Below are 24,846 nucleotides of genomic sequence, written 5' to 3'. Positions count from 1 at the left end.
TCCACAGTCACTGAGGCCCTTGGGTCAAAGCAAGGATGATTCACTCAGTCCTTACGTTGGGTAACTTATTTTCCAATAGAAAACACCAGCATCATAACTAACCTAAGTTCAAAACGTGGGTTTTCAATGTGCCACCCCTATTTGGCTCTTTTCAATGCAGGAGCAAGGACAAAATTTCAAATGTGGTTTTGGCTGGTGGTGAGCTTCTTGTTCATTTTTAACAACATACTTAAATCTAATAGACTTGAATTAAAACCTTCCAAATCAGGTTTCCATTTAAAGCCATTCTCATGATAAATTTAATGTCACAAATTGTGGGGTTTAATGAAAGGAAAATCATTTGATTTAGTTTATGATAGATAGCTAGATTGGGTTCAGTGAGGGTTTTGTTTTGTTTTGTTTTGTTTTTTTGAGATGGAATCTCGCTCTGTCACCCAGGCTGGAGTGCAGTGGTGCGATCACGGCTCACTGCCACCTCTGCCTCCCAGGTTCAAGCAATTCTCTGCCTCAGCCTCCCGAGTAGTTGGGATTATATACGTCTACCACCACACCCAGCTAATTTTTTGTATTTTTAGTAGAGATGGGGTGTCACCATTTTGGCCAGGCTGGTCTTGAACTCCTGACCTTATGATCCACCTGCCTCAACCTCCCAAAGTGCTGGGATTACGGGTGTGAGCCACCGTGCCCGGCCTTAGTGAGGTTTTAAAACCTTTTTTTTTTTTTAAATGGAATCACGTTCTGTTGCCCAGGCTGGAGTGCAGTGGCATGATCTCAATCCTGGCTCACTGCAACCTCTGTCTCCTGGGTTCAAGCAATTCTCCTGCCTCAGCCTCCCAAGTAGCTGGGATTACAAGCATGCACCACACGCCTGGTGAATTTTTGCATTTTTAGTAGAGATGGGGTTTCACCATGTTGGCTAGGCTGGTCTTGAACTCCTGACCTCAAGTGATCCACCTACCTTGGCCTCCCACAGTGCTGGGATTTCAGGCATGAGCCACTGTGCCTGGCACAATTTTTTTTTTTTAATTTTACTGTTTTTGGAAAGGTGGAATGGGGAGTAGAGGAAGGATGCAGTAAGAACCTTTTACAAAATAAGATTGTTGACCTCAAATTCCACTTTGCATCTCTTCCTTACACAGCAGTTCCAGAAGCCCCGAGCTTCCCTACAATGAGCACAGGCCCATTGTGACTCAGCGGTCATCTGCTGAATCATCATCTACCCTGCTTTTAGCCACCTCCACATTTTCTGTCAAGACTGATTTTCTAGGTTTCACCTTAAGAGGATTTGACAAGGTCAAGATCAATGACAGTTACTGACTGTGGCCATATTCCTTGCCTAAGGAGTGTTAAGTAGTCAGCTTTGGACTTGAATGCCTCTTATGAGACAATTTGTGACATCCATATTCATAGTGACCTTTATTCAAGAAGGCAGAGGGAACAGAATCACAGCCGACTCAGGAAGCCTAAATTCTAGTCTGGTTAGGCTTTAGCCAAGTCATTTTGATTTAACAGGGTATATCATAGCTGGTTCTATTTACTTCAACAACATGGGATAAGGAGAGATGGATGTTTTAATATAGTGAGCTCCTCAAGGAGAGATGCTTTTTACAAACAGGAGGTAGCTGTGACTAGCCCATTAAGGGGATTTTTAAAGTGAATTCCAATTGTGGGATTCAGGATTATTCTTTAATGAGCTTTAGGCTGAATATCTGCTTCATACCTGCACATTTGAAACTCTGAGCAGTGAGTCCTCGTTCCAAAGACAAAGTCGTCAAAATGCTCAGGAAGCTGGTAGTCACAGACTGGCGTTTGTTCTTCCTGAGTTCATGCCCACCCATTTGATCCTTGGGTTTGTTCCTCAGTGTGACTTGCAGGTTTTGCTCTGAACTCCTCGCTGTATTGGCAGCTGTCTTCAGAGCCTCCATCCATTCCTGAGCCCTCTGCCGGGTCTCAGCTCGGAGGCGAAGGACATCCTGGGGAAAAATGACTTGAAAGCAAGAGTCGCAGCCATCCAGGTTGTCTATCTGGACAGCCAGACACACGTCCACGTTGTAGCTCAACAGTGGATCCTCGTCTAGCTTGCCGGGCTGAAAAGCCATAAGGTAGGCCCTGCTCAGCACAAATGTAAATGCCTTCCAGTTGTTCTGGACAGTCAACCTGTACAGAGTTCCTGATTTGAGGATGTTTTGGTACTGTTTGGGGCTATCCAGGACAGGGAACAGTGGTAGCAGCCCACTAGCTTTCTTCTGTAAACAATGATTCTGTGTATAGTCATCATGATGGCCAAGCCCTGGTGAGATTCTCAGCTCATTCTGCTGCCCCATGTAACCAGGCACAGCAGCATGCACGACTTCCCAAAGCTTCTGCCCCCAGTCCAAAGCCTCCCATGGTGACTCTGCCTTTAGCTGTAGCTGAGTGTTGTCATATAGAACTGTATCCACCATCCTGGCCTCCAGGTTGCCTAAAACAGATATGCTCTGGAAGTGTGAAAGCTGGTACGTGGCATAGAGGTTTTGATTCCCACTGCTGTCGAGGCTGTAGAAGTATAAGTTGAAAGGTGAAAGTTCTGCATAACAGCTTTGCCAGTAACTGTCATGGTCCTTTCTAATCTCCAGGTAACCCTTCTTTAGGATGTTTGGGAATGTCTGTTTGTGTTCTAGAAAGAAAAAGAGAGGCAAAGTATTCATTAGAATTAGTTATAAGAAGGCAGGCACAAGAAGCCAAACAGATCAGGGATTGACAGTCTTCCGGTTCAAATTAAGCAAAGTAAAAGTAGTAAAATCCCAAGATGGTACGTAACTGGCAAAAAGTAGCTGGGGAAATCTCAATTCTAAAAACTTTAACTAGGAAGCTGGGTGTGGTGGCGCACGCTTCTAATCCCAGCATTTTGAGAGGGTTAGGGGGGAATTGCTTGAACCCAGGAGTTCGAGACCAGCCTAGGCAACATAATGAGAGCCCATCTTTAAAAAAGTTTTAAAAATTAGTTGGGTGTGGTGGCACATGCCTGTAGTCCTAGCTACTTAGGAGGCTGAGGTAAGAGGATCGCTTCAGCCTGGAGGTTGGGGCTGCAGTGAGCTGTAATCGTGCCACTACACTCTAGCCTGAGTGACACACAAGACCCTGCCTTAAAAACAAAATAAAAATAAAACTTGAACTGGGGTGGAATCACAGGTACAAGAGTAAGTATGTGGCATGGAGCATGCAACAACAATGTGACACGCAGAGGTCTGTGTAGAAAACAGAAATACTGGAATAACTGTGACTAGCTATGCCTTGTGAATCTAGGAACCAATCACACTTTGCCAGGGTTCCATGTTTTCTGGGTAACTTTCTATTAGGTTGGTGCAAAAGCTATTGCGGTTTTTACCATTAATGATAAAAACCACAATAACTTTTGCAGCAATCTAACAGTACCAAATACACAAGAGAGAACATGCCTTCTGCCACTGGACCTAGCTCCCTGCTAATACTCTTATCTTTCATCAGGTTGGTAAAGCGAGGCAGGGTCAATGGATAGGAGAGAGCATAAAATGTGCTGCTCACAAACTCTCGTTTTTCAGGTACCTTCTGCAGCCCTCAAGGCCAATTCATGGGCTTTCTGTGTAGTTAACCAGAGTTCCAGGCTTGACCCAACTAGCTCACTTTTTAGGTCTCTGCTTAGATGCAGTTTTCTCTCTGAGCCTGACTGTGTGTATGCTGTCCCCTGAGCTTGCAATGTTTCTTGCAAAGGCTTCAATCAGCAACTGTGCACTTACCCTCTTTCAGAAAGAAAGTCTGTCCTGATTCTCCCAACGTTGCCTACACACATGCACGCATGCCTGAGTCAGTATCAGGTATTGCTACTAAATCATTCTTCTATCATGGGCCCTTGTCAGGCTGTATTATAACAGCTTATTTACATGTCTGAACAAATAAAATAAGTCTTAACAGTTTTTGTTGTTGTTGTTTTTTAAGGCTGTCTTTCCTGCTGGACAATCGGCTCCACTGAGGGCAAGGGTAAGGTCTCTCTTTTCATTCTTAGACCATAGCACATTGAACATTGCCTTGTACATAGTAGGTGTACTCGCTGAATTAGAAATAAATAAAGCATCTAGCACAATGTTCAGCAAATAGTAGGTATAATTCCCCTCCTATCTTCTTTTCTCCCTTCCCTTCTAGTCATGTCATCTGTAATCAATGATGAGCTGCAATATATACTAGCTTAGTACTTAATAAAAGAGAACTATCACTGGAGAGATTTCTGGACATTTTTATCAGACATGAAAATGACATCCATGTGAGAGACGTCAATCTCTTCCCTGGTAGAGATTTTTCTCAATCTCTTTGCCCACACACATTGGAGACAGTCATAAAGTAATTGAGTCATTCCCTAAAGAAGATAAATCATACTGCCAAAGGGTATGATTTCTTCTTTTGGCTAAGGAAGAAAAGAGTAATACAGATCTAGATCTTAAAATAGCAAACCAAAAGAGAAAAGGAGAGAAATGAGGCTGAGAAAAGCCAGTTTTATCTGCTTTACATCTCTGGTCCTGACATTCATTAGTATTTCTGTGGTAACTCAAAAGCCATTAATTTCTTGCAACCCACACTAATCCCTTTGTAGAAAGAGATAATGGATGCCTATTTGCAGGTTATCTTTCTCTTCTGATAATGCAATAAGGGAGGCAGTGCTGTTAGTGACACTGCTGCCACCTCTCCTGGTCTCATTTCCATCAAGCACTGATGATAGTTCAACATTTTCCATAATAAGACTTAAAACTAGGTGTCCCTCTATCCCCATCCCTCCTGTGACCCGATGGCTCAGCTGAGTCTGCTGAGTAAAATAAAAACCACCTCTCCTGCTTTTAGCTAGGAATTTTCCTCCCCTCTTCTTATCTCCCTGCGAGCTTTTAACAACAGCTCCCAGGAATTAGAAATTCTACTTTAATTGGGCCCAAACCAGCAGCAAGCCTGACTAAAACCTCACTTCTGTCTGACTGTATGAGCTAGGGTGGCAGGTGGCAGCTTGGGTGGACTGAATGAGAAGGCTGGTGAGGGAATCTTCAAGGTTCCCTCACCTTCTAGATGCAGAATAAGGAGAAATATGCACTGGGTTCCAACATTTTTTCCCTACTCACTAAGCAACGTTTCCTATCTCTGTTCTGCCACCTCAGCTTCAGCCCTCTTTAAGTGGTACATTAAATTGAAACAGAAAAGAAAAACTGTGAATCCTAGAATCCTAGGAAATGGCTTTTTTTTTTTTGTAGACAGGGTCTTTATCTGTCACCCAAGCTGGAGTGCAATGGCGTGATCACGACACACTGCAGCCTTGACCTCCCAGGCTCAAGCAATCCTCTCACCTCAGCCTGCCAGCCAGCTGGGACTACAGGTACGTGCCACCACATCTGGCTACTTTTTGTATATTTTTTGTAGAGACACGGTTTCACCATATTGCCCAGGCTGGGGAAATGGCATATTCTTATAGGCTGCTGTTTGTCATGTAATTTCTTGAAAAATAAGAATCAAGAAAAACAGCAAAGGTGATCAGGAAGCTATTTTCTGGGGTGTCCATTCCTCTCTGGAGGGCCTGTTTATATCATACCTTATTAACATATTGTGTGTGATATAATATTTATAAATCTGATCACAGAGGACTAGAGAACTACCATTTCTCTTTAATCTCTAACAACTGTTTCTACTGTATCTGAAGTTTATTTATTTAAGACAGGGTCTTGCACTGTCACCAAGGCTGGAATTCAGTGGCACAATCATAGCTCACTGCAGCCTTGAACTCCTAGAGGCTCAAACGATCCTCCTGCCTCAGCCTCCTAAGTAGCTGGGAGTTCAGGTGCACATCATGACACCTGGCTTATTTTTTTATTTCTTCGTAGATAAGGAATCTCACTATGCTACCCCAGCTGGTCTTGAACTCCTGCCTTCAAGCAGTTCTCCCACTTCGGCCTCCCAAAGTGCTTGGATTATAGGTGTGAGCTACTGCACCCAGACTGAATATTTTTAATATTTTTGCTACTGACAAATCTGAAGCTACATATGTAAATCTAAGTTTTCATTAATTTATTATAGTTCACTTTTGTTTCTCTGGGTCATATCATTTCAACTCATTTAATTTAACCCCATATATATTCTTTTAAAGTATTCAATTTCATAAATAATATAATCTCACAATGATTAATTTGATAAATAATATCATAATAATGAAGTGAAAGTGTTTGACTTAATAAGTGAATATCATCACAAATGAATACAGTTGACTCTTGAAGATCATGGGTTTGAACTGTGCAGGTCCACTTTTACCAGGATTTTCTTCCACCTCTGCTACCCCTGAGATAGGAAGACCAGCCCCTTCTCTTCCTCCTCAGCCTATTAAGCATGAAGATGAAGAGGATGAAGACTTCTATGACAATCTACTTCCACTTAATGAATAGTAAATATATTTTCTCATCCTTCTGATTATTCATTCCTTCCTTCCCTCTCCCCTCCCTCCTTTCTCTCTCTTCTCTTTCTTTCTCTCTCTCTCTCCCTCCCTCCCTTCCTTCTTTTCCTTCCTTTTGATGGGATCTCACTCTGTCACCCAGGCTGGACAACAGTAGTACAAACATAGCTCACTGTAGCCTTGAACTCTTGAGTTCAAGCAATCCTCCTATATCAGTCTCCAGAGTGGCTGGGACAACAGGTATGCACTACGACACCTGCCTAATTTTTTTATTTTTTGTAGAGACAGAGTATTGCTATATTGCCCAGGCTGGTCTCAAACTCCTGGCTTCAAACAATCCTCCCATCCTGGCCTGCCAAAGTGCTGGGATTACAGGTGTGAGCCACTGTGCCCAGCTTTGATTTTCTTAATAACATTTTCTTTTCTCTGGTTTACTTTATTGTAAGAATACAGTATATAATACATATAACATATAAAATGTGTGTTAGTTGACTGTTCATGTTATCAGTAAGGCTTCTCATCAACAGTAGGCTATTAATAAAGTTTTGGGGGATTCAAATACTAAACATGGATTTTTTTACGGCATGGGGGATTGGCACACCTAACCCAAGTTATTCAAGAGTCAACTGTAATACAATTCATTGTGCAAATGAGTAAATTATCTAATATCATAAGTGATTCAGATAGGATCACTGACAAAGAGTATTACCATTTCCCCAAAGAAAACAGAGAAAGGTGAGCAAAACAAATCACTGTACCCATGGAATTTCATACTGAAACCACAAGACAAATTCGTCATTAAAAAGAAAAGAAAAAAAAAAAAAACCAGAACTCTCTATTCCCCATTGCTTTCTACTGTGGCTAATATGAAGACTTGGTTCTGTTCCTCCTCAGTGAAGATCCTCTTTTCCTTCTCCTCCTCTTCCTTATAGTATCCAGTGCATGGTTTCAGGGCAATAAATGCTACTTACCGAAGACGAAGAAGGGAATTTTCCCTGTCATGCACCTGATTCACTTCTCTACTGTCAACACACCAAAGAGTTCCTCTTTTGCCATTATTTCCTGTATCTGTTCTCAAAAAGTTTCCATCCTCATGGCCACCTTCAGCAAGGTTGAGTCCTCCGCCCTTCTGGCCATTTCACCCACTGTTGCCAGGCTAAACTCTCTGGGTATCTTGCAATCCCTTTCATGTCCCTTCTCAGGCTAACACCCTTAACAGGTTTCTGGGTGCCACACAGTAAAGTCCATACTCCTTAGCTTGGCCTTAAACTTTTCATTATTGAAAGTTTCAAACACTTGAAAAGCATGTAGAAGAGTAACATGAATGCCAGGTACTCATTGTTCAGTTTTAAAAATGACAAGTTTCTGCCACTCTTCTTTCATCTCTCCTACCACTCTCCAGCTCTTGCTTTTCATTTTTTTTTCCTGGTACGTTTGAAAGCAAATCACAGACATTTGTTTCATTTCACCTGTAAATATTTCAGGGTATATCTCTAGTCTAACAGATAAGATCTTTACAATATATATGATACTTTTTTCACACCAAACAAAATTGATAATTCCTTATCTAATACCCAGTCTGTGTCTGATTTTCCCAGGTTGTCTCAAACATTTCTTTTTTATTTTTTGAGACGGATTCTTGCTCTGTCACCCAGGCTGGAGTGGAGTGGCATAATCTCAGCTCACTGTAACCTCCACTTCCCGGGTTCAAGCAATTCTCCTGTCTTAGCCTCCCAAGTAGCTGGGATTACAGGTATGTGCCACCATGCCTGGTTAATTTTTAACAGACACAGGGTTTCACCATGTTGGTCAGGGTGGTCTTGAACTCCTAACCTCAGGTGATCCACCTGCCTTGGCCTCCCAAAATGCTGGGATTACAGGTATGAGCCCCTGCACCCAGCCACATTTCTTTAATATTGATACTTTGTGCGAATGAGTTCATATGTTGATTTGGTTGATATGTCTTTTAAGTCTTTTTAAATCTATAACAGTTCTCTCTTCCTCCTTTTTTTTTCATGCTATGTATTTGTTGAAGAAGCTGGTTCATTTATCCTGTAGAATTTCCCACATTCTGTATTTGGCTGAGTGTATCTTCGCGGAATTACTTAATTCCTCTGTTTCCCATGTTTTCTGTCAACTGCTACTTGGACCTCAAGGTTCAGTGAGGTTTTTTCATGTTCTGGTTGTTGATAGCTTTTTGGTTTTGTTTCTGTTTTGTTTTGCAAGAATATGTCACAGGTGGTTGTCCCACTTTTAGGGATAACATAATCAGGGGGTTCAGAGTATAGTAGCCTGACCCCTCTATCATCAGTTTTCTCAGGAACCCCACACAGAGTGCTGCTGCTCTTAACTCTGCCATTTTCCATCAGCTGACTGAATCACTGTTTCCATGGCTCACCCCTCCTGACCTTCATGCATTTTCTCCACAGTCCCCCGCCTAGATCTTTCTTCACCTCTGCTTGTCTGAGTTCTCCATATACTTGAGGACTATGATAAAATCTCATTCATTCCTGAAGCCTTTCTTCATCCCTTCGAGTTGAAAACAACTGTCCTCCTCTGAACCCCCAGGGCTCTATGTCTATACCATTCCGATGGCTCAGAGTCATTTTTGCCTTATATTTCAAATACTATTTCATGCTCATCAAATATTTATTAAATTTTATAATAAAAATTATCCCCCAAATAAGAAATGTAAAAGAAAAGTTTCTGCTTTACACTCTAGCACCCACAAAATTTTCCTGCCCAGATTGTATACTGTTTGATATGAACCCTTCAGACATTTTTTATAAATATATACAGATAAAATAATTAGGTAAGTTCACATATATTAGCATATATAATTATTGAACTATTATGTGCTTTCATTTTGGTTACTTTATAAAATTTTGCCTTTTTAAAAACACCATGTTCCAGATCGCAATACATGAAATATTTAGGTAACCTACTTTACCAGGAAAATCTAGACTGCCTGAGTCAGAACAAGGAATGAACTCACAAGGAATGAACTCACAAGAATAGGATTCTGAAGATCAGGCAATAGTTGGCATGAAAGACAAAGTGCAATATTTTAATGTTTTCAAATAACTCAAAAGCCCATGTGGTGCCAATATTCCAAATCAAAATTATCCAGGAAATTTTAAATGAAACACTTTTTATAATAGGATTAATAAATGTGAAGAGAAGCCAGAGCAGAAAGGATGGAGTACTCATAAGATTGCAGTATAAGACTCTCTCCTAGACAGGCTGATCTGGACTGCTTCTCTGTCAAAGTTTAGCAGATCTATTATACTTCTTTTATTGGATCAGCTTTCTTTTCAGTTTCCCTACAGTCTATCTAGGCTATAGTAAGCTGTAAGGATAAATATTATCTGGAAGTCAGGAAAAAGGACTTACAACTGTTATACAGGCTCAGAGATAAGGAAGCAAAGCAATTTGACCTACATTGATGGAGCACCAACTATGTGCAAAGCAGGGCACGAAGCTTTGTTGGAGACACAAAGGTGACAGAAGTTCTGAAGGTGCTTACAATTTGGTTGTGGTCTCTATTTAAGTCTAGCTTTCTTGAGCAAGAGATAAAGTGCTAACCCCAGCAAACACAAATTCATATTGCTCACTTTCTATCATACCTTTAATCCTGATAATCTCTTCTTTTATTCATTTCAGTGGGTCCAAGACACAATCCCCAGAACAATATTTCCATACCATCTTCACTTTCCCCAAACACCTAATTCCACAGTCTCTTTCTCTGTGCACTGTAGGGAGCTCTTGTATATACACGACACTCGGCTTCACTTCAGCATCATACTAACCCATGTCCTGTAGAAGTGCCATAGAGCACAGCGGTGAAGGCCACTGTTGCTGGAGCAACCAGCCTAGGTTCAACTCCCAATTCTGCCCTTACTGCCTACATGACCGTTGGCAAATTATTTAACCTCAGTCTCAGTTTCCTCATCTTTAAAGTGGGGCTATAATAGTAACACCTACCTCAGTGTAGTGTTGTGAGGAAGAAATAAGTAGCTCTTAGGACAACGCCTGACACTGTGTAAGTGTTCAATAGATGTTTCCTGTTTCTGCCTTTTAGTATCAAAAGAAGAAACTTCTGCTTCCTTGCTTCAGCAGATCCTTCCACCTCTACTCTGTTAACAAATTCCTTCCTACTTCTCTAGAATCCCTTCCTCTATAATATCTTGTAGTTCTCTCTCTACTAACCTCCTTTCCTCCATCTTCCAATATCCTAACATTTACTGTGTCTATTAAAAAATTATCTGCGGGATTTCCAGCTCTCTCAAATCCCCTCCCACATGGTGGGAACTAAAAAAAAAAGAAAAAAGAAAAAAAATTATCTGCTTGATCCTATCCCCTTATGGCTAAACCTGTCTTCTTCTTTCAGATTCCATATGCTCACAATGCCTCTTCTTCCCGGTCCACGTGACCTGGCCTCTGGCTATTGCTCTGACCTCATCTCACATCATCTTATATTCCGTCTCTTGTTCCAGCCACAATCCTCTCTTATGTTCCTTGAACGGGCCAAGCACATTCTAACTCTGAGGCCTCTGAGTTGCTGTGTTCTCTATCTGGGGCTTCTCTCCCCAGCTCCACTGCCTTATTTGCCTCCCTCAATTTTTCACCTCAAAAGTGCTGTCCTTGGTGAAGTCATCCCTTACCACTCAGGTTAAAGCACCCCTCAGTCATTCTCCATCACACCTCTTGCTTTATTTCCTTCAAAGAACTCTCTCCTCCTGAGAACAGGGACCTTGATATCTCTCTCCTTCCCAAATACCAGAGGCTGGCTCCATAAATATTTGCTGACTGTATCAGAAAGGACTTTGCAAGAATCTGTGGAGATACCAAACCCATCAGACACAGATCCTGTCAACGAAGTTTATAGCCCATAGGGAAGAAAAGATGGGCTCCAAAGTATCTGCAATATGCAGCATAAAGCACTCAGAGCCTCTAACACATAAGAGAAGAAAGAGAGGGCTTTTGCCTGGGAAGTTCTTAAAAGTCTTGAGGAGGAGGTGGTATCTGAGGTAGACTTTGAAGAGAGGATAGAATTGGATATTCAGAGACGGCAGGAAGGGGGAAAGAACATTCCAGATGATGGGCCTTCACTTAGATTTTCCCTTTCCTTCATCTATTATCCTCTGTCTATCCCCAACTACAGCCCTTCTTTTCCTTTTCACAAGTCCCACTTTCTCTTTATTGCCACTATCACCCTCATCTGAGTTCTCATCACCTCACATCATGACACTTGGCAGAACCTTCTGATTGGTTTCCACCCCTTAGTTCTTTCCACCTACCAATCCATTCGGTATACTGTTGGGGCCTGAGGAGACCCAATGAAGAGCATTCCTTATCCTCACCCAACTTTTGAACCAACTGAGATTGACAGAGGGTGGTCAGATACATGGGGATCAAAACACCAGCCAATTGGAGGATGCAGCTTAGTTGTGTAGCAACAAATTGAACCCCAGGATTTCACAGACTTACCTCTGAGTCACAAGCATCACTGGATAGCCAGAGGCCTCCCCTCCTGGGGGACTGCCCGTGAAGGGCTGATGGCATAGAAGAGCAGATCTGGGGGAGCAGACCAGAATTAGTGCTTCTTAGGAGAGTAGCTGAGTTACTTGGTTCCTCTCCTAAACTTGCCAATAAGTCACTCCTTCTCAGGGGTAGAGTGTGCAAAAGGATGGAGAGCGGCCAAGAGTGCTATACTAACTAATGTCCCTTTACACGGACACATAAGGCCACTGAAAAGGAGGGTCCCTGCTACCCTATTGCCACCTTTCACCCCACTAAATTCCACATTTCTTGTCAAATACCCTTTTAATCTTGAGTCTCAACACATTTGTGGGTGTTTCTTGCCAAATATATCACAGTAAGTCTATTCGTCTGGCTTTGAAGGTCCTCCAAAGTCAGTAGTGACTCCAAAATGTCCCCCTGCTCTAGGTTAGCCTCCTGACCATCTCGGGCATGTGCTGTGTTCTTTCCACCTTGGCTTCGTGCTCGACCCTCAAAGCCCAGCTGAAATAACCTTTCCTCAATGAAGACTTCTCTGGCATTCTGAATCACAATCATCACTCTTTTCTTTGCATTCCTGGTTAATAAAACATAGTTTTCCAAGTCAATTATTTCATATTATAGTACTCAACTGTGTTTAAGCCAAAAACAAAGGGAAAAAATGAACTAATTTTAGGTCTTTGTTCTCCTCATTACAGGCACATCAGGGCACATTATTCATGACACTGCCACACATGTCCATAGCAAAGAACTTGAAGAGAATGATACTACATGAAGCGAAGCAGGTCTGTGTCCTGCACATATTAAATTCACTCCACAGGCCCTGGCACAGTGTTGGTCAGTGGAGTACACAGATGGGATTCCACAGATACTCTGTTAACAAATTTGTTCTGGTAGAAATTAACTAGTCTTTTCTATGGCTACTTTGGAGACTTTATTTTTGGGTAAAAAGGGGATATTCTATTTGTTTTCCCTTCATTAACCTAGGAAAAAGATTATCTATGTCAGCTCTAGTGAAAACAGACCTGTCACATATCTGGCTACATATTGGCTAGATATACCAATTTAGGGATCTTTTCAATCCAGTTCTTTGCTATGGGCAACAGTGATAGAGCACACGTCAATACATGCCTGGCCAATTGTTCTCAAGTGTGAACCTGACTAGGAGATCACAGACCCAACTTTTTAAAAGCAGAGTTTTTCTGTCTTCTGTGATAAGGGTAATTCCTAGCCTTTGTTGAGCTTTTTGACCCAGGAAACAATTCCAAACACCGCCTTTCAAACCATGCTTATTCTCTGCCATGGTGAGCTTTTCGCTCTATTTCTCTAATCTAAAAGAATTAAATATAAAAGACTCTCCCATATGTAGGCTGCTGGATTTTAGGCATAAATGGCATTCCATTACGATTTCTTGGTACAGCCCACAGAATTAGAGAGACTTAGAGCAGGAAGGGAGTCTAGAAATCCCACTAGCACATCCAATGTGAGGCAGAACCTATCAGATGCCTTCATCAACAGAACCTTAATTTTGTTCAGGTATGGGGCCAATATGCTGAGGAAAGATGGCTTCTCCCTGCTCTGTGAAAAGAATAATAATTTGTCTAATCCAATCACAGCAATCCTATTTTCCTTTGCCAGAGATTGCCTTAGGGGTGGGCATGTGACCCAGTTCTGGCCAAGGAGGGAGTGCTATTGGAAGCATCTGGAAAAAAGACCCAGAAGAGATGTCCTGCTCTCTCTTCCTGACTTTTACTGTTGGTATTTAAGAAAATGATCCTAACACATTTGGGGAGTTAAAAAAAAATTTTTTTTTCTTTCTTTTTTTTTTTTTTTAGTAGAGACCGGGTTTTGCTATGTTGGTCAGGCTAGTCTCGAATGCCTGACCTTGTGATCCACCTGCCTCAGCCTCCCAAGGTGGTGGGATTACAGGCGTGAGCCACCATGCCCAGCTCCTAGAAAACAATTTTTAAAAAATGATCTTTGCGGCTGCTGTAGCCATTTTGTACCAATGAGGGGAGAGAAGAGAAATCAATATACCAAGGACAACAAAGCAAAAATAGGGAACGCCTGTGGGTCCTGGATGACCTCAAGACTACCTACCCCTAAGTATCTTGTTAAGTGTTTATTGCGTAAGTCCTCCACATTCACTAAGTGCTCAATAGTTATCTGTTAGATAAAAGAAGAAATACAGTGACTATGCCACTTTTGGTTATTTTGTTACTTGCTTCTGAAAGCATTCTAACTGACTTAACAGATTTGGAAGGAGGTTCCAGGAAGCAAAATGACTTTGCCAAGGTTATACCACAAAGTGGGCAAGTTGAGAGTGAAACTCCAACCTCCAGACTTTAAATCTAGATCACACTGTGTTTTATTTGTTTTATTTGTGGTGGAGGGAATGAGTCCTCAGGCTGGAGAAGTAGTGTAACACAGTGGTTATGTGCAGTCTTGGAGTTAGGCGTGGCTTAGAATCTTAGTCCTGCCACATACCAGCTATATAACCTTGGATGAGGTCATCTTCTCTAAGCCTCAGTTTCCTCATTTGTAGAATCAGGACCATTGTGAGTATTAACTAAGATAATGAATGAACACTTCTTAGCACAGGGCTGAGCATAAAATTATTACTCATTAAGTGATAGCTCTTACTGGCAGTATTAATAACAACAAACTTCATTCAACTCAAATCAAGGAAAGAGAAGCCCTTTCCATTTTGAATAAAAAACAAAACTTCACTATTCTGTCTTGATTTTTAAGCACCAATACACAGAATTCAGCCTTCCATGTGCTCGTGCTTGGTAAAGTACAGTTTCTACAATACAGCTGATATCTTCTAAGGACTTCCAATCTGGTGTGGGAAATGAATGGACAAGCAATTATCTATCGTGCACAGCAGAGTAAAATATGCCATGGGAACATAAAGTGAAAGGGGAAAAAAAGGGATTTTAATTGAGAAAAATCTGGAAAGGTCCCAGGGAGGATGTGGCATTTGAATTGGCCCTTGAAAGATAATGGAGGATTTTGGGAAAGTGAAAAGGGAAGAGAAAGTATTCTGGGATGAGGAGACAGCAAAGGCCAGGGGCTTGAAAGCACATGGCACAGTAAAAAATGGCAAAAAGGCTCAGAAGGAAGAAGGTGTGGGTGATAAGGCTGGGAAGATACCTAGACGCTTTATAAAGTTTACACTTCATTTTGTAAGAAATGGGGAACCATGGTTCATTTCTGAGAACAAAGTAGCATGAAAAGCTCTGTGTTTTAGAAAGAAAAGTTTAGCAGCTTATAAAATTAGTAACCATGGTTTTCCTTAGCCAAAAAGAAAAAAAAATAAATTAATAGGATAACCAGGAAAAAATATCAGACATTTTGATTTAAAGGTTCCCATACAGAAGTGTTATGAATCAGAATGTGGGCTGTCAATGAGGCATATTGGGTTTCCAAATAGCCGCCACAGGCCAGCATTCAATAATGTAACCAATGGAAACTATACGACCATATAAAATCAATTTTCTGTGACCTATTTTAGCAACTTCTTTGTACTGACTAATCTTGCTGAAGGGTGAATCATAAATTCAGCAAGACACCATGTCCTGGTGACCTCACTTGTTCTTAGCCTGCAGGAATATTCCCACCTCCACTGGCTCCAAGGCTTTTGAGAAACATCATAATTGAAAAGCCGTCATTTTAGTATAAGTCCCAAATTTGGCTTTTTTTAAAAAAAGCGAAAGATGGGGAAAAAGGGAACCGAAACAGAGTAACACAAAACCTGGGATAAAGAAACTAGACTGCCATGGTTTTTCTAGCCCTAAAGAAAATCTCTGCTTGAGACCTTCTCCTGAAGTACTTAGAACAAGAAAATACAGGCATAGGAATGGTACCAGGTCACCAGAGAGTGAAACCGACGGAAACAAAAGCCCAGTTGACCACTGCCCTTGCCAAGCAGATGAAAATGTGAACACAGTCAGGAATGGAACAGTAAGTTAGATTCTGGCAGTTTGTTGAGTTTCAGAGCTCTGTAGCTAATGCAAAGGATTTCTTTAAAAATTTTTTATTTTAAAAATTGCAACAGCAGTTCACCCAGAAGTAGAGTTACAAGGCACACAGAAATCTTTCTGTGTTGAATTTCAAACATATCTATGTTTTCATTACAATTTTTTTTATTATCTGACTACAATAATTAGCTTCCACACAACCATGAGTCAGGGTCAGTTCAAATACATTCTAGAATGATATAATTTTGGAGCTCGGAAGGATGATGGAGATAATTTAACCTGCCTCAGTAGGTCTATAAACCAAACACAATAGATAATAAAGTTATTTTTCCAAACTTAGATGGTGAATTAGGAGTAGAGTTCAGATAATCTCAGATAATCTTTCGGGTCCTACTTGGGGATTATTTCCATATAGCCTCATTTACTCTACTTTGCATCTATACTTTTTATAAGTGTGTGTGTGTGTAACCTAAATTTCATATATATGTTCACATGACTTTTTATGTTCTTACCTTCTGATATGTTTATGTTTAGATTGTAATTCTGAGATGTTAAGACCTTGTCTTCTTTATCCTATGGGAAAGCCCTTGGTGCTTATGATTGTATCATTACTCAGTGAACATGAACAGATGACAATGATGGAGAGGGGAAAAGGGTTTAGTACAGACACTAGTGAAGAGCTTGTCTTTATACAACTAAGATCAGTGCTAAGACTAGAAATCAGCCATTCTTTTTTTTTTTTTTTTTTTTTTCTGGAGTTGGCTTGTAAGAAATCAGCCATTCTGGTAGTAGGATAGGGCCCACTCTCAGGGCTACTTCCCAGCCACACCCTACTACAGCTACCCAGGGCATAGCAGATGCTGGGATGGCAGTAAGGAGAGGGACTGATCCTGAGGACGCTTTGGTGTCTACCACCTACCTGGAGGTTCTTCAGAGATAACCCTGAGATAGAACTATTCCATCCTCAGGTGATGTAGATGGTGTTAACTAGGTTGGATTCAAGCCACTTCCCATCAACTGGTGGCAACCTTCATCCACTAGCACAGCCAACACTCCTTCTTAAGAAGTCAGTGCTAGGTCTGCCTCTGCCTGAGGCAAGGCAAGCTCTAGAATGCATTACAGGCTCTCAAGTAAGACAGTTAAAAAATCGCAAAACCCCAAAGCTCTTCCTTGCATGCTTACAAACCCATCCGGGTTGGTTCACTTCAGCTGTTGGCATGCTAACATTAAAGACTGTGAAAGGCAAAGTGACTGTCTTCCTTTTGCGGATTCACTGGTCTCCTAAGAAACTGACTGGCTCTGTGTCCATGTATTTCAGTGAATATGTTAAATGCAGGAAACAATCCTTGCTTAGCTGGATTGCTTTGGTGTGCTTCAGTTTTTCTGAACCAGTGATAGAGTTACAAGGCACACATAAATCTTTCTGTGTTAAATAATTTCAACCATCAACCATACCTATGTTGTTTAATTTTAGGTCAATGAACATTATCGTACTGATCTCCACCAACTACTCCCATAGGGATTTACTGCCAGTGAGGCTTTCAAAGCAGAGGGCTGTGGAGACTGAGGACCACTAGCTTCCAAGGTAAGGGAACAGCCGCAGCTTAGTGGTTAAGAACCTGGACTCAGAGGAAGATTGTCTACAGTCAAATTTGAGGCTCTACTCCTCCCTCACTGTGGGGATTCAAACAAGCTACTTATGCTCCCTGTGCCTCAGTTTCATCAACCTTTAAATGGGACCAATGAAAAACCCATATCACAAGAGTGTTCTCCTGTGACTAAATAAGCTGATACCTATAAAGCACTTAGAATTGTGAAAGTACAGAAAGTGTTAGCTGCTGCTACCATTATTATTACTATTTTCCCCTCTCTTTCCACCTGGGCTCTCTCACTCATCCTAAGAACAAACACACTGGGTGCTCAGATATTGGCTTTGATAGTAATAAACAAACTGTTAATCTTGTTCATGTATTCTGCTCTCATATATCCCTTTCCCACCCTAGGAAAGCAGTGGCCCCCAAATTCAAAGCAATAACCTTCTATAAAGAAACACAATCAGGGAATAGGGAAAAGTTGAAAAAAGTTATAAAATTATCTCAAATGATTGCCAGCTTCAGAAAGACTGAAGAGCAACCACAATGACCTCATCAAGCTTTGTGTTCATCAAACAGCAGTCAGATTCCTGTAAGAAGGGAAATCTTAACTGTGCCTATGCAACTCAGAAGTCTGAAATGGTATCTAAATAGCTCTCCAAGACCAGAGTAACATTCTTCCAACATTAGGGGCACTTTATAAGCCACACACAGTCAGAAAGGGGAAAGTGTTTGATTTTCTCTTATCAGGGCAGCTTTTGAGACAAAAGCGTATCCTCATTTTTCAGTATTTACTGCTGCTACAGAGTTGCACAGAGAGGATGTGCAAATGCAAATGATGATGTTAAGGTGGAGAAAGGGAGGATGTCAGAAAAGAGAGTGGAGTCATTTTTTCTAGAGAGACACAAACCAGCTAAAGAAATTAATGCCTTTATCAGTTTTACAGTTAATGCCTGTAATTTAACTACATTCATTTTTACATTTAAAAATTTTTTGAGCACATATTTTTGAGCACATGTTCAAAGCACTAAGTTAGATACTGAAGATAAAACAATGGATAAAATTCTCAGGTAAAAAGTAACTTTAAAAAGGAAAGAAAAACAAATGGGTACGAAAACAAGTTTATGGTCCCTTCTATCAGTGACCATAAACTCTGATGTGGAAGACAGTAAATAGCTGATCATAAATCAGTATGAGAGAGGGAAAGAATGGTCTATTCCCCATTATCAAACCAGTTAATAACTATGAGAAAGTATAACACAAGAAGGCCAATTCATTTCAAGAAATATTTATTGTGCGGCCATTTTATAACCAAAAAAAAACTTGAAGTGCTTGTTAGTGTCACTTTGATTCTCATTGATGGGTTTCAAATTCAACTCATAATAACAGCAATAATATCATTAAATGTTTAAAACTTTTATTAAATGTACTGAACATGGCTCTAAGAAGCACTTTAGATGTTTTAACCCACTTAATGCTCACAATAAATTGAGGTCAGTACTACTATTACCTGATACTTTATGTCCAAAAAAAAAAAAAAAAAAACTCAAATGGGGGTACGGAGTGATTAAGAAACCCGCCTTATGTTATATAACTAGTAAGTAGTAGAGCAAAGTTGGAAATGCTAGAAATCTAGGTTTAGAGTCAGTGTTTCTAACAAATATGCTACTTTGTTTGACCAGAAGGCCTCCTTCAGACAGGATTCCTCCTGCTACACCCTAGCTACCCACAGCCCATATACAGGAGCCCAATTTGCTTTATGTACCCAAAGCAGCATTTATCCTCAGTAAGGTTCAAGAGCCTGGTTATTCATCACCAACTGAGACAGAAGACGCAGAGGCCGTGCCTGATAAAGAAGACCCTTGGACTTGTTACAGGAGGAAGCAGAAGGATGAAGGAGGGTAGGAGGATAGAGCAGATAAAGGAAGAACCACTCCTGATAAGGCTTTAAGCTGAAGCTGAGTTCAGTAAAGGAGCCAGGTAAAAAAATGAACATTAACTGGAGAAAACATAACCATGCAGTAATAACACCTGCAAGTAAGAGAATGACAGGGCTAGACACAAAATCATGTTGACTTTGTCAAAAGAAACCCATTGATGAAATTTTATTTCTTCTAAGGAGCCCCCAGCCTCTCATTAACCCTTGTTAACTTAAAACAGCAGGAGTGGGACAAGGGAAGATTATGGGGTAATCTGGAGACACTCTGAATTTGAGATGCCTGTGGTACATTCCAACAAAAATGCTCACCAGGCAGTTGGAGATGTGAGTCTGAAGCTCAAGGAAGAGGTCTTGCCTGACCCCAAATCTCCTGGGTCCTCATCTCCAGCTCTAGCCAAGGTACTGCACTGCCTTCCTCTGCTTTTGGCATATTCCTCAGGAGAAACAATGAGACTTTCTTCAGTTTGGATCACTAACTTCAAAGGTTTTAAAGTCAACTTGACTCAGAGATCTTGGCTGATTTTGACTAGCAGGCACCTGAATGTTGGCATACCCCGCCACGAATGCTTGTGAGAATACCAGCATCAGAATAAGCGATCAGCCATGCAGTCTAGAACTCTAGCCTGAGAATGGGTGGCCACTGCTTGCCCCTGCCCTTCACCTGATGAGTGATAGGAACATGATTTATCTTGCCTGCTCTCCAGAGAATGGAAGAAAGAAAAGGTGTCAAAAACTTGGCATGCCGGCCAGGCACGGTGGCTAACACCTGTAATCCCAGTACTTTGGGAGGCTGAGGAGGGCGGATCACGAGGTCAGGAGTTCAAGACCAACCTGACCAACAAGGTGAATCCCTGTCTCTACTAAAAATACAAAAATCAGCTGGGTATGGTGGTACGTGCATGTAATCCCAGCCACTCAGAGGCTGAGGCAGGAGAAATGCTTGAACCAGGAGGCGGAGGTTGCAGTGAGCCAAGATAGCGCCACTGTACTCCAGCCTGGGCAACAGAGCAAGACTCCATCTCAGGAAAAAAACAAAACAAACTTGGCATGCCATTTACCCACATTCGCTAATTCCTATTAGGATGTCTATCTCCTAGATGACTAAAGGTGGCTGTGGCTGGGAGCAGTGGCTCACACCTGTAACCCCAACAGTTGGGAGGCCTAGGTGGTAGGATTACTTGAGCCCAGGAGTCCCAGACCAACCTGGGCAATATAGCAAAACCTCACCTCTATTAAAAATAATAATAATTAAAAATTAGCCAAGCACGGTGGCACACGCCTGTAGTCCCAGCTATTTGGAAGGCTGGGGCGGAAGGACTGCATGAGCCAGGGGGATTGAGGCTGCAGTGAGCTATGATTTACATCACTGCACTCCAATCTGGGTATCTGAGTGAGATCCTCTCGGAAAATAAATAAATAAATAAATGATAGTCAGAATGTGTTATATCAATACTTGCAAATGCCATGTTACAGTTGACTTTTCAAAATACCACTCAGTTCTCATATTTCAATATAATTTAATATTAAACTTTTTTTAAACATGAGAATTAAAAAATAATTATCATGGTCTGTTAAGCACTCAAAGGAGTAGTTCAGGTCTTTAGAGAGCCTAAGGAAGTTTGAGTTCTCATATTTACAATCAAAACAAGATCGGAAAAATACAATTGGAAATATGACACCCTCTTAACTTGGCTATACCATGGATTTAGAATGGTTAAGGAGATTTTATGATAAAAACCTATATGAATGCTAAGAAACCAAAAAAACTACCGAGGTTATTTGCAAATCAGAAAGTGTGCCTGCTTATACATGAGCTCAGGCAAAGCTATCATTCTGCTAGGCAATGGGCTTACAGCAACTTGTATGCCCCTTAATATCTTTTGTGTGTGTGTGTGACAGAGTCTCCCCTTCTGTTGCCCAGGCTGCAGTGCAGTGGCGCAAACTCGGCTCACTGCAACCTTCACCTCCTGGGTTCAAGCAATTTTTGTGCCTCAGTCTCCTGAGTAGCTGGGACTACTGGTGTGTGCCACCAAGCCCAGCTAATTTTTGTGGTTTTGTGAAAACCATGGTAATAGGTTTTCGCCATGTTGTGTAGACTGATCTCTGACCTCAAATGATCTGCTTGCCTCCTCCCAAAGTGCTGGGATTACAGGCATGAGCTACCGTGCCCAGCCATGTCCCTTAATATCTAATCAGCCATCAAGTCCCATGCTTTAAAATATCCTTTTCTTAGCCAGGCGTGGTGGCTCATGCCTGTCATTCCAGCTACTTGGGAAGCTGAAGTGGAAGGATTGCTTGAGCATAGGAACTCAAGTCTAGCCATGGCAACATAGCAAGGCTCCATCTCTTAAAAAAAAAACTGAAAAAACTAGCTGGGCATGGTGGTGCCTGCCTGTAGTCCCAGCTGCTTCAGAGGCTGATGTGGGAGGATCCCTTGAGCCCAAGAGTTTGAGGTTGCAATGAGCTACAATTACACCATCATATTCCAGCCTGGGAGACAGAACAAGACCTTGTCTCTAAAAACTGAATTTTAAAAAAAGAAAAAAATGTATATAATGTCCTTTTCTTTTTACTCCCATGGTCACTACCCTTGGCTAGATGTTATAGAAGAATGGTGAGAGCCTAGAAGACAAGGAATTATAAGTCATGAATTTGAGTAGAAAAAAGAAAGGATTTGAAAAGGAAACCTTTTCAGAAACACTGGGGAAAATGGAGAGAGTTGGTTGTGTCTCACAGAAGAGCAAGTTCATGAGTACATATTCATGTGCACATATATGTCTATCAAATATGAAGAGAAAGGAAATTCAAGACCCTCCGTCATGAAGGAGGACCTAACCACCCTCTCCAGCCATTTCCTCCCACTGCTGGCCATGGAGTCCTTTGTTCTACTCACCAAGGTCTGTTTGCTGTCTTCTGTACGCCCTTCTCCTCACCTTTGATTACACAATAATCCTGACCAAGTGTCATGTCCTGTAACTGTCTGCATCTTAGTGTCCTTCCAGATGTAGCTCAAGTTCCATGTCCCCTTGCAAGCAAAGCCTTGTGAAGCCCAACCCACAGTGTCTTCTCCTTCTTCTGTCCTTTTACAGTCACTGCCACTCACTCATATGGACAGAGTAAAATGAAGGTCCCTCACACACATTTCAATGGCCCATCTATGGTCTCTCATTACCAAGTACCTTCTTGAGTCTTATGAAAAGTTCTTCAGGGCAGGGATTGTGTCTTCACACATCTTTAAATCCTTCCTAGCATAGGCTCAGCCCAATATACAATCTACTATAGGAATAGGCAGTATTATACAATGTGCACAGGAAAATACTATTAATACATTAAGTATGAGAGTATTCTGATTCTAACATACAAGATTAGAAAGGGAGAATTTACCATAATTGTCTTTTCACTAAATGCCTTTTAGGAAGATAATAAGACTGTTGACCTGAGGCCTGGTAAAATACACAAGAAAATGGAAGAGGGAGCTTAAATAAGCAAGGCCAGACATGAATGCTGGAGCGTAAGATTGTCATGAGGCAGATTAAGAGAGACAAAGGAAAAATCAACAATTGTTCAGTACAAGTCAGATGTAAAAACATATGAACTTATCTGAGTCACCGCCCCAAAAAGAAAAAAAATAAAGAATAAATAACATTTAAAAACATACCAGTATTTCCTTGAGTATCTTCTATCTTACTTGGTGATGGCAACAGAAAAGATGGCCTGGTAAAGTGCGGGCCTTGAAGGGAAGGCTGCTGCTGTTGCTGCTGCTGCAAAGGTGTGGTTTTGAGGACCACCCTCCAGTCCACTTGGGTAATATCTGATCGTGATCGAGTGTGCCCTGGCTTGAAAGTAGAGGTCTCATCCAGTAAGTCATTCACAGAACGAGGCCGGTCCCGCCGACGCTGACAGATATTGAAAAAATTAAAGGTTGATGCTTCCTTTTGTTCCATCCAGGAAAGATTATCTGGGGTTGTCCCTCTCTGGACCATAAACTGTTCTTTGGCAGGGAAGACATTTTGAGCTTTGGTTTCTAAGAGCCTGCTCTTACAGTGGTCCCAAATCATGCCCCCCTTGCCCAGGGAGGCCACATTTCTCATAGTACCATTGTCTGTGATGTTACTGAGTACCTCATGCCCCACCAGTTCAGGGACTTCCTGGATCCCATAAACCTCTGCTTGCTGCACAGCCTTTTCTAGCTTACTATCCAAAGTACTAAAGAACTCCTCTGTAACTTCTAAGGCCGGGCTGATATCATCCACTTCCAAAGCTTCCATGTCACAGGCTCCAGGAGGCCTCAGCCTCCTAAGCTGGTTCAAGAAATGGCTTCATGAACATTCACCCAACCAAGAGAGGTACTTCAGCAATAGAGCTATGGAAACAACTGGAAGAAACCTTCATTGGGCTTCCTGGAGCAGGCTAAACACAAGGGTGGTTGATGTTTTCCCAGCAATTAAGAGCATTTGTCAGTGGCTAATGGGCATTAACATTTGGGAGACCAAATATTCCTTTGAGATTATTCTGCAGAGAGACTTCTGTGAAGACAACAGGAAGTACTTGTCAAAGCAATGCCATGCCAATCCGTGATTTCCTGGAAGAAAATAAACAGGATAACATTGGCACATGGTTCATTGTATTCTATAGCACACAAATCTGCCGAATTACTTTCCCTCCTTTACACTTCTTCTATGGCAGCCAAGCACAAAGGCAGACAACACTTACACAGAAGTGCCTTTGTCAGTAATACATATCACTACCCGCTTTGGATAAAAACTTACATGGAGCAGGGTGGAGCACTTGATAAGAGGAATTAAGGTCAATAGCTTTTGCTCACACAGAGAAAATGCTTTGAGAGCATTTGTGAAGACTGCTCTGGCAAATCTCTGATATGCTGACCTAAAATAGTAAGCAAAAGAGACTAGGAATTCTGTGACTGGGCCTGTATCGTAATTAGTCTAAAAGTCATAAATGCTTGAGTCCTTTCACAAACTTTGAAAGCACTGATGATTTGTTGGGTTTAAAGGTGCAATAGGGAAGCCGAGAAGGAAGTTCTGCCCTTTTTTAAAATCTAAATGTGACTCTGGTTGTGTTTCTTAAATTTAGATTATATAATGCTTGATGATGACTCTTCAGAATTGCTCCGGCATTCTTAGGGTTTCAGGCTCCAAACTCCCCAAGACTTCTAGGATTGGCCTCAGAGTATGCATCTAGTCTGTAGGGTGTCAAAGAGCTTAAGGTGAAGCCACGGCCTGAGTGGCAGGCTTGAGTTCATCCTTTTCTCCCTCCAGAACTCAAGCCCCAAACCTTACATCTCTACCTGGGCAGAAAGAATCCTATATGAGCAGTAACCCATGCTTTCCAGGAAACACTAGATCATCAAGTTCAGGC

The 24,846-nt window shown here is 41.5% G+C and overlaps 1 protein-coding gene across 2 annotated transcripts in view; it reads right to left on the bottom strand.

Annotated features, from left to right (window-relative positions):
* Positions 1-24,846, bottom strand: part of PLEKHM3 (pleckstrin homology domain containing M3) — a 211,094-nt gene that overhangs the window by 160,268 nt on the left and 25,980 nt on the right. For both annotated transcript variants that reach the window (XM_012446309.3, XM_012446310.3), the window contains exons 2-3: positions 23,126-24,049; positions 1,721-2,656 (exon numbers count right to left, since the gene is read on the bottom strand). In XM_012446309.3, coding sequence (XP_012301732.1) covers positions 1,721-2,656; positions 23,126-23,735 — 1,546 coding nt within the window. In that variant the 5' untranslated portion in view covers positions 23,736-24,049. The remainder of the gene's footprint in view (positions 1-1,720; positions 2,657-23,125; positions 24,050-24,846) is intronic.

Source organism: Aotus nancymaae, unplaced genomic scaffold (assembly GCF_030222135.1).
Source record: "Aotus nancymaae isolate 86718 unplaced genomic scaffold, 86718_ANA_hifiasm-v0.15.2.pri h1tg000008l, whole genome shotgun sequence".
Taxonomy (NCBI): domain Eukaryota; kingdom Metazoa; phylum Chordata; class Mammalia; order Primates; family Aotidae; genus Aotus; species Aotus nancymaae.
Note: the sequence above shows the minus strand (reverse complement) of the source record. Positions and strands in the feature narration are given on the sequence as shown.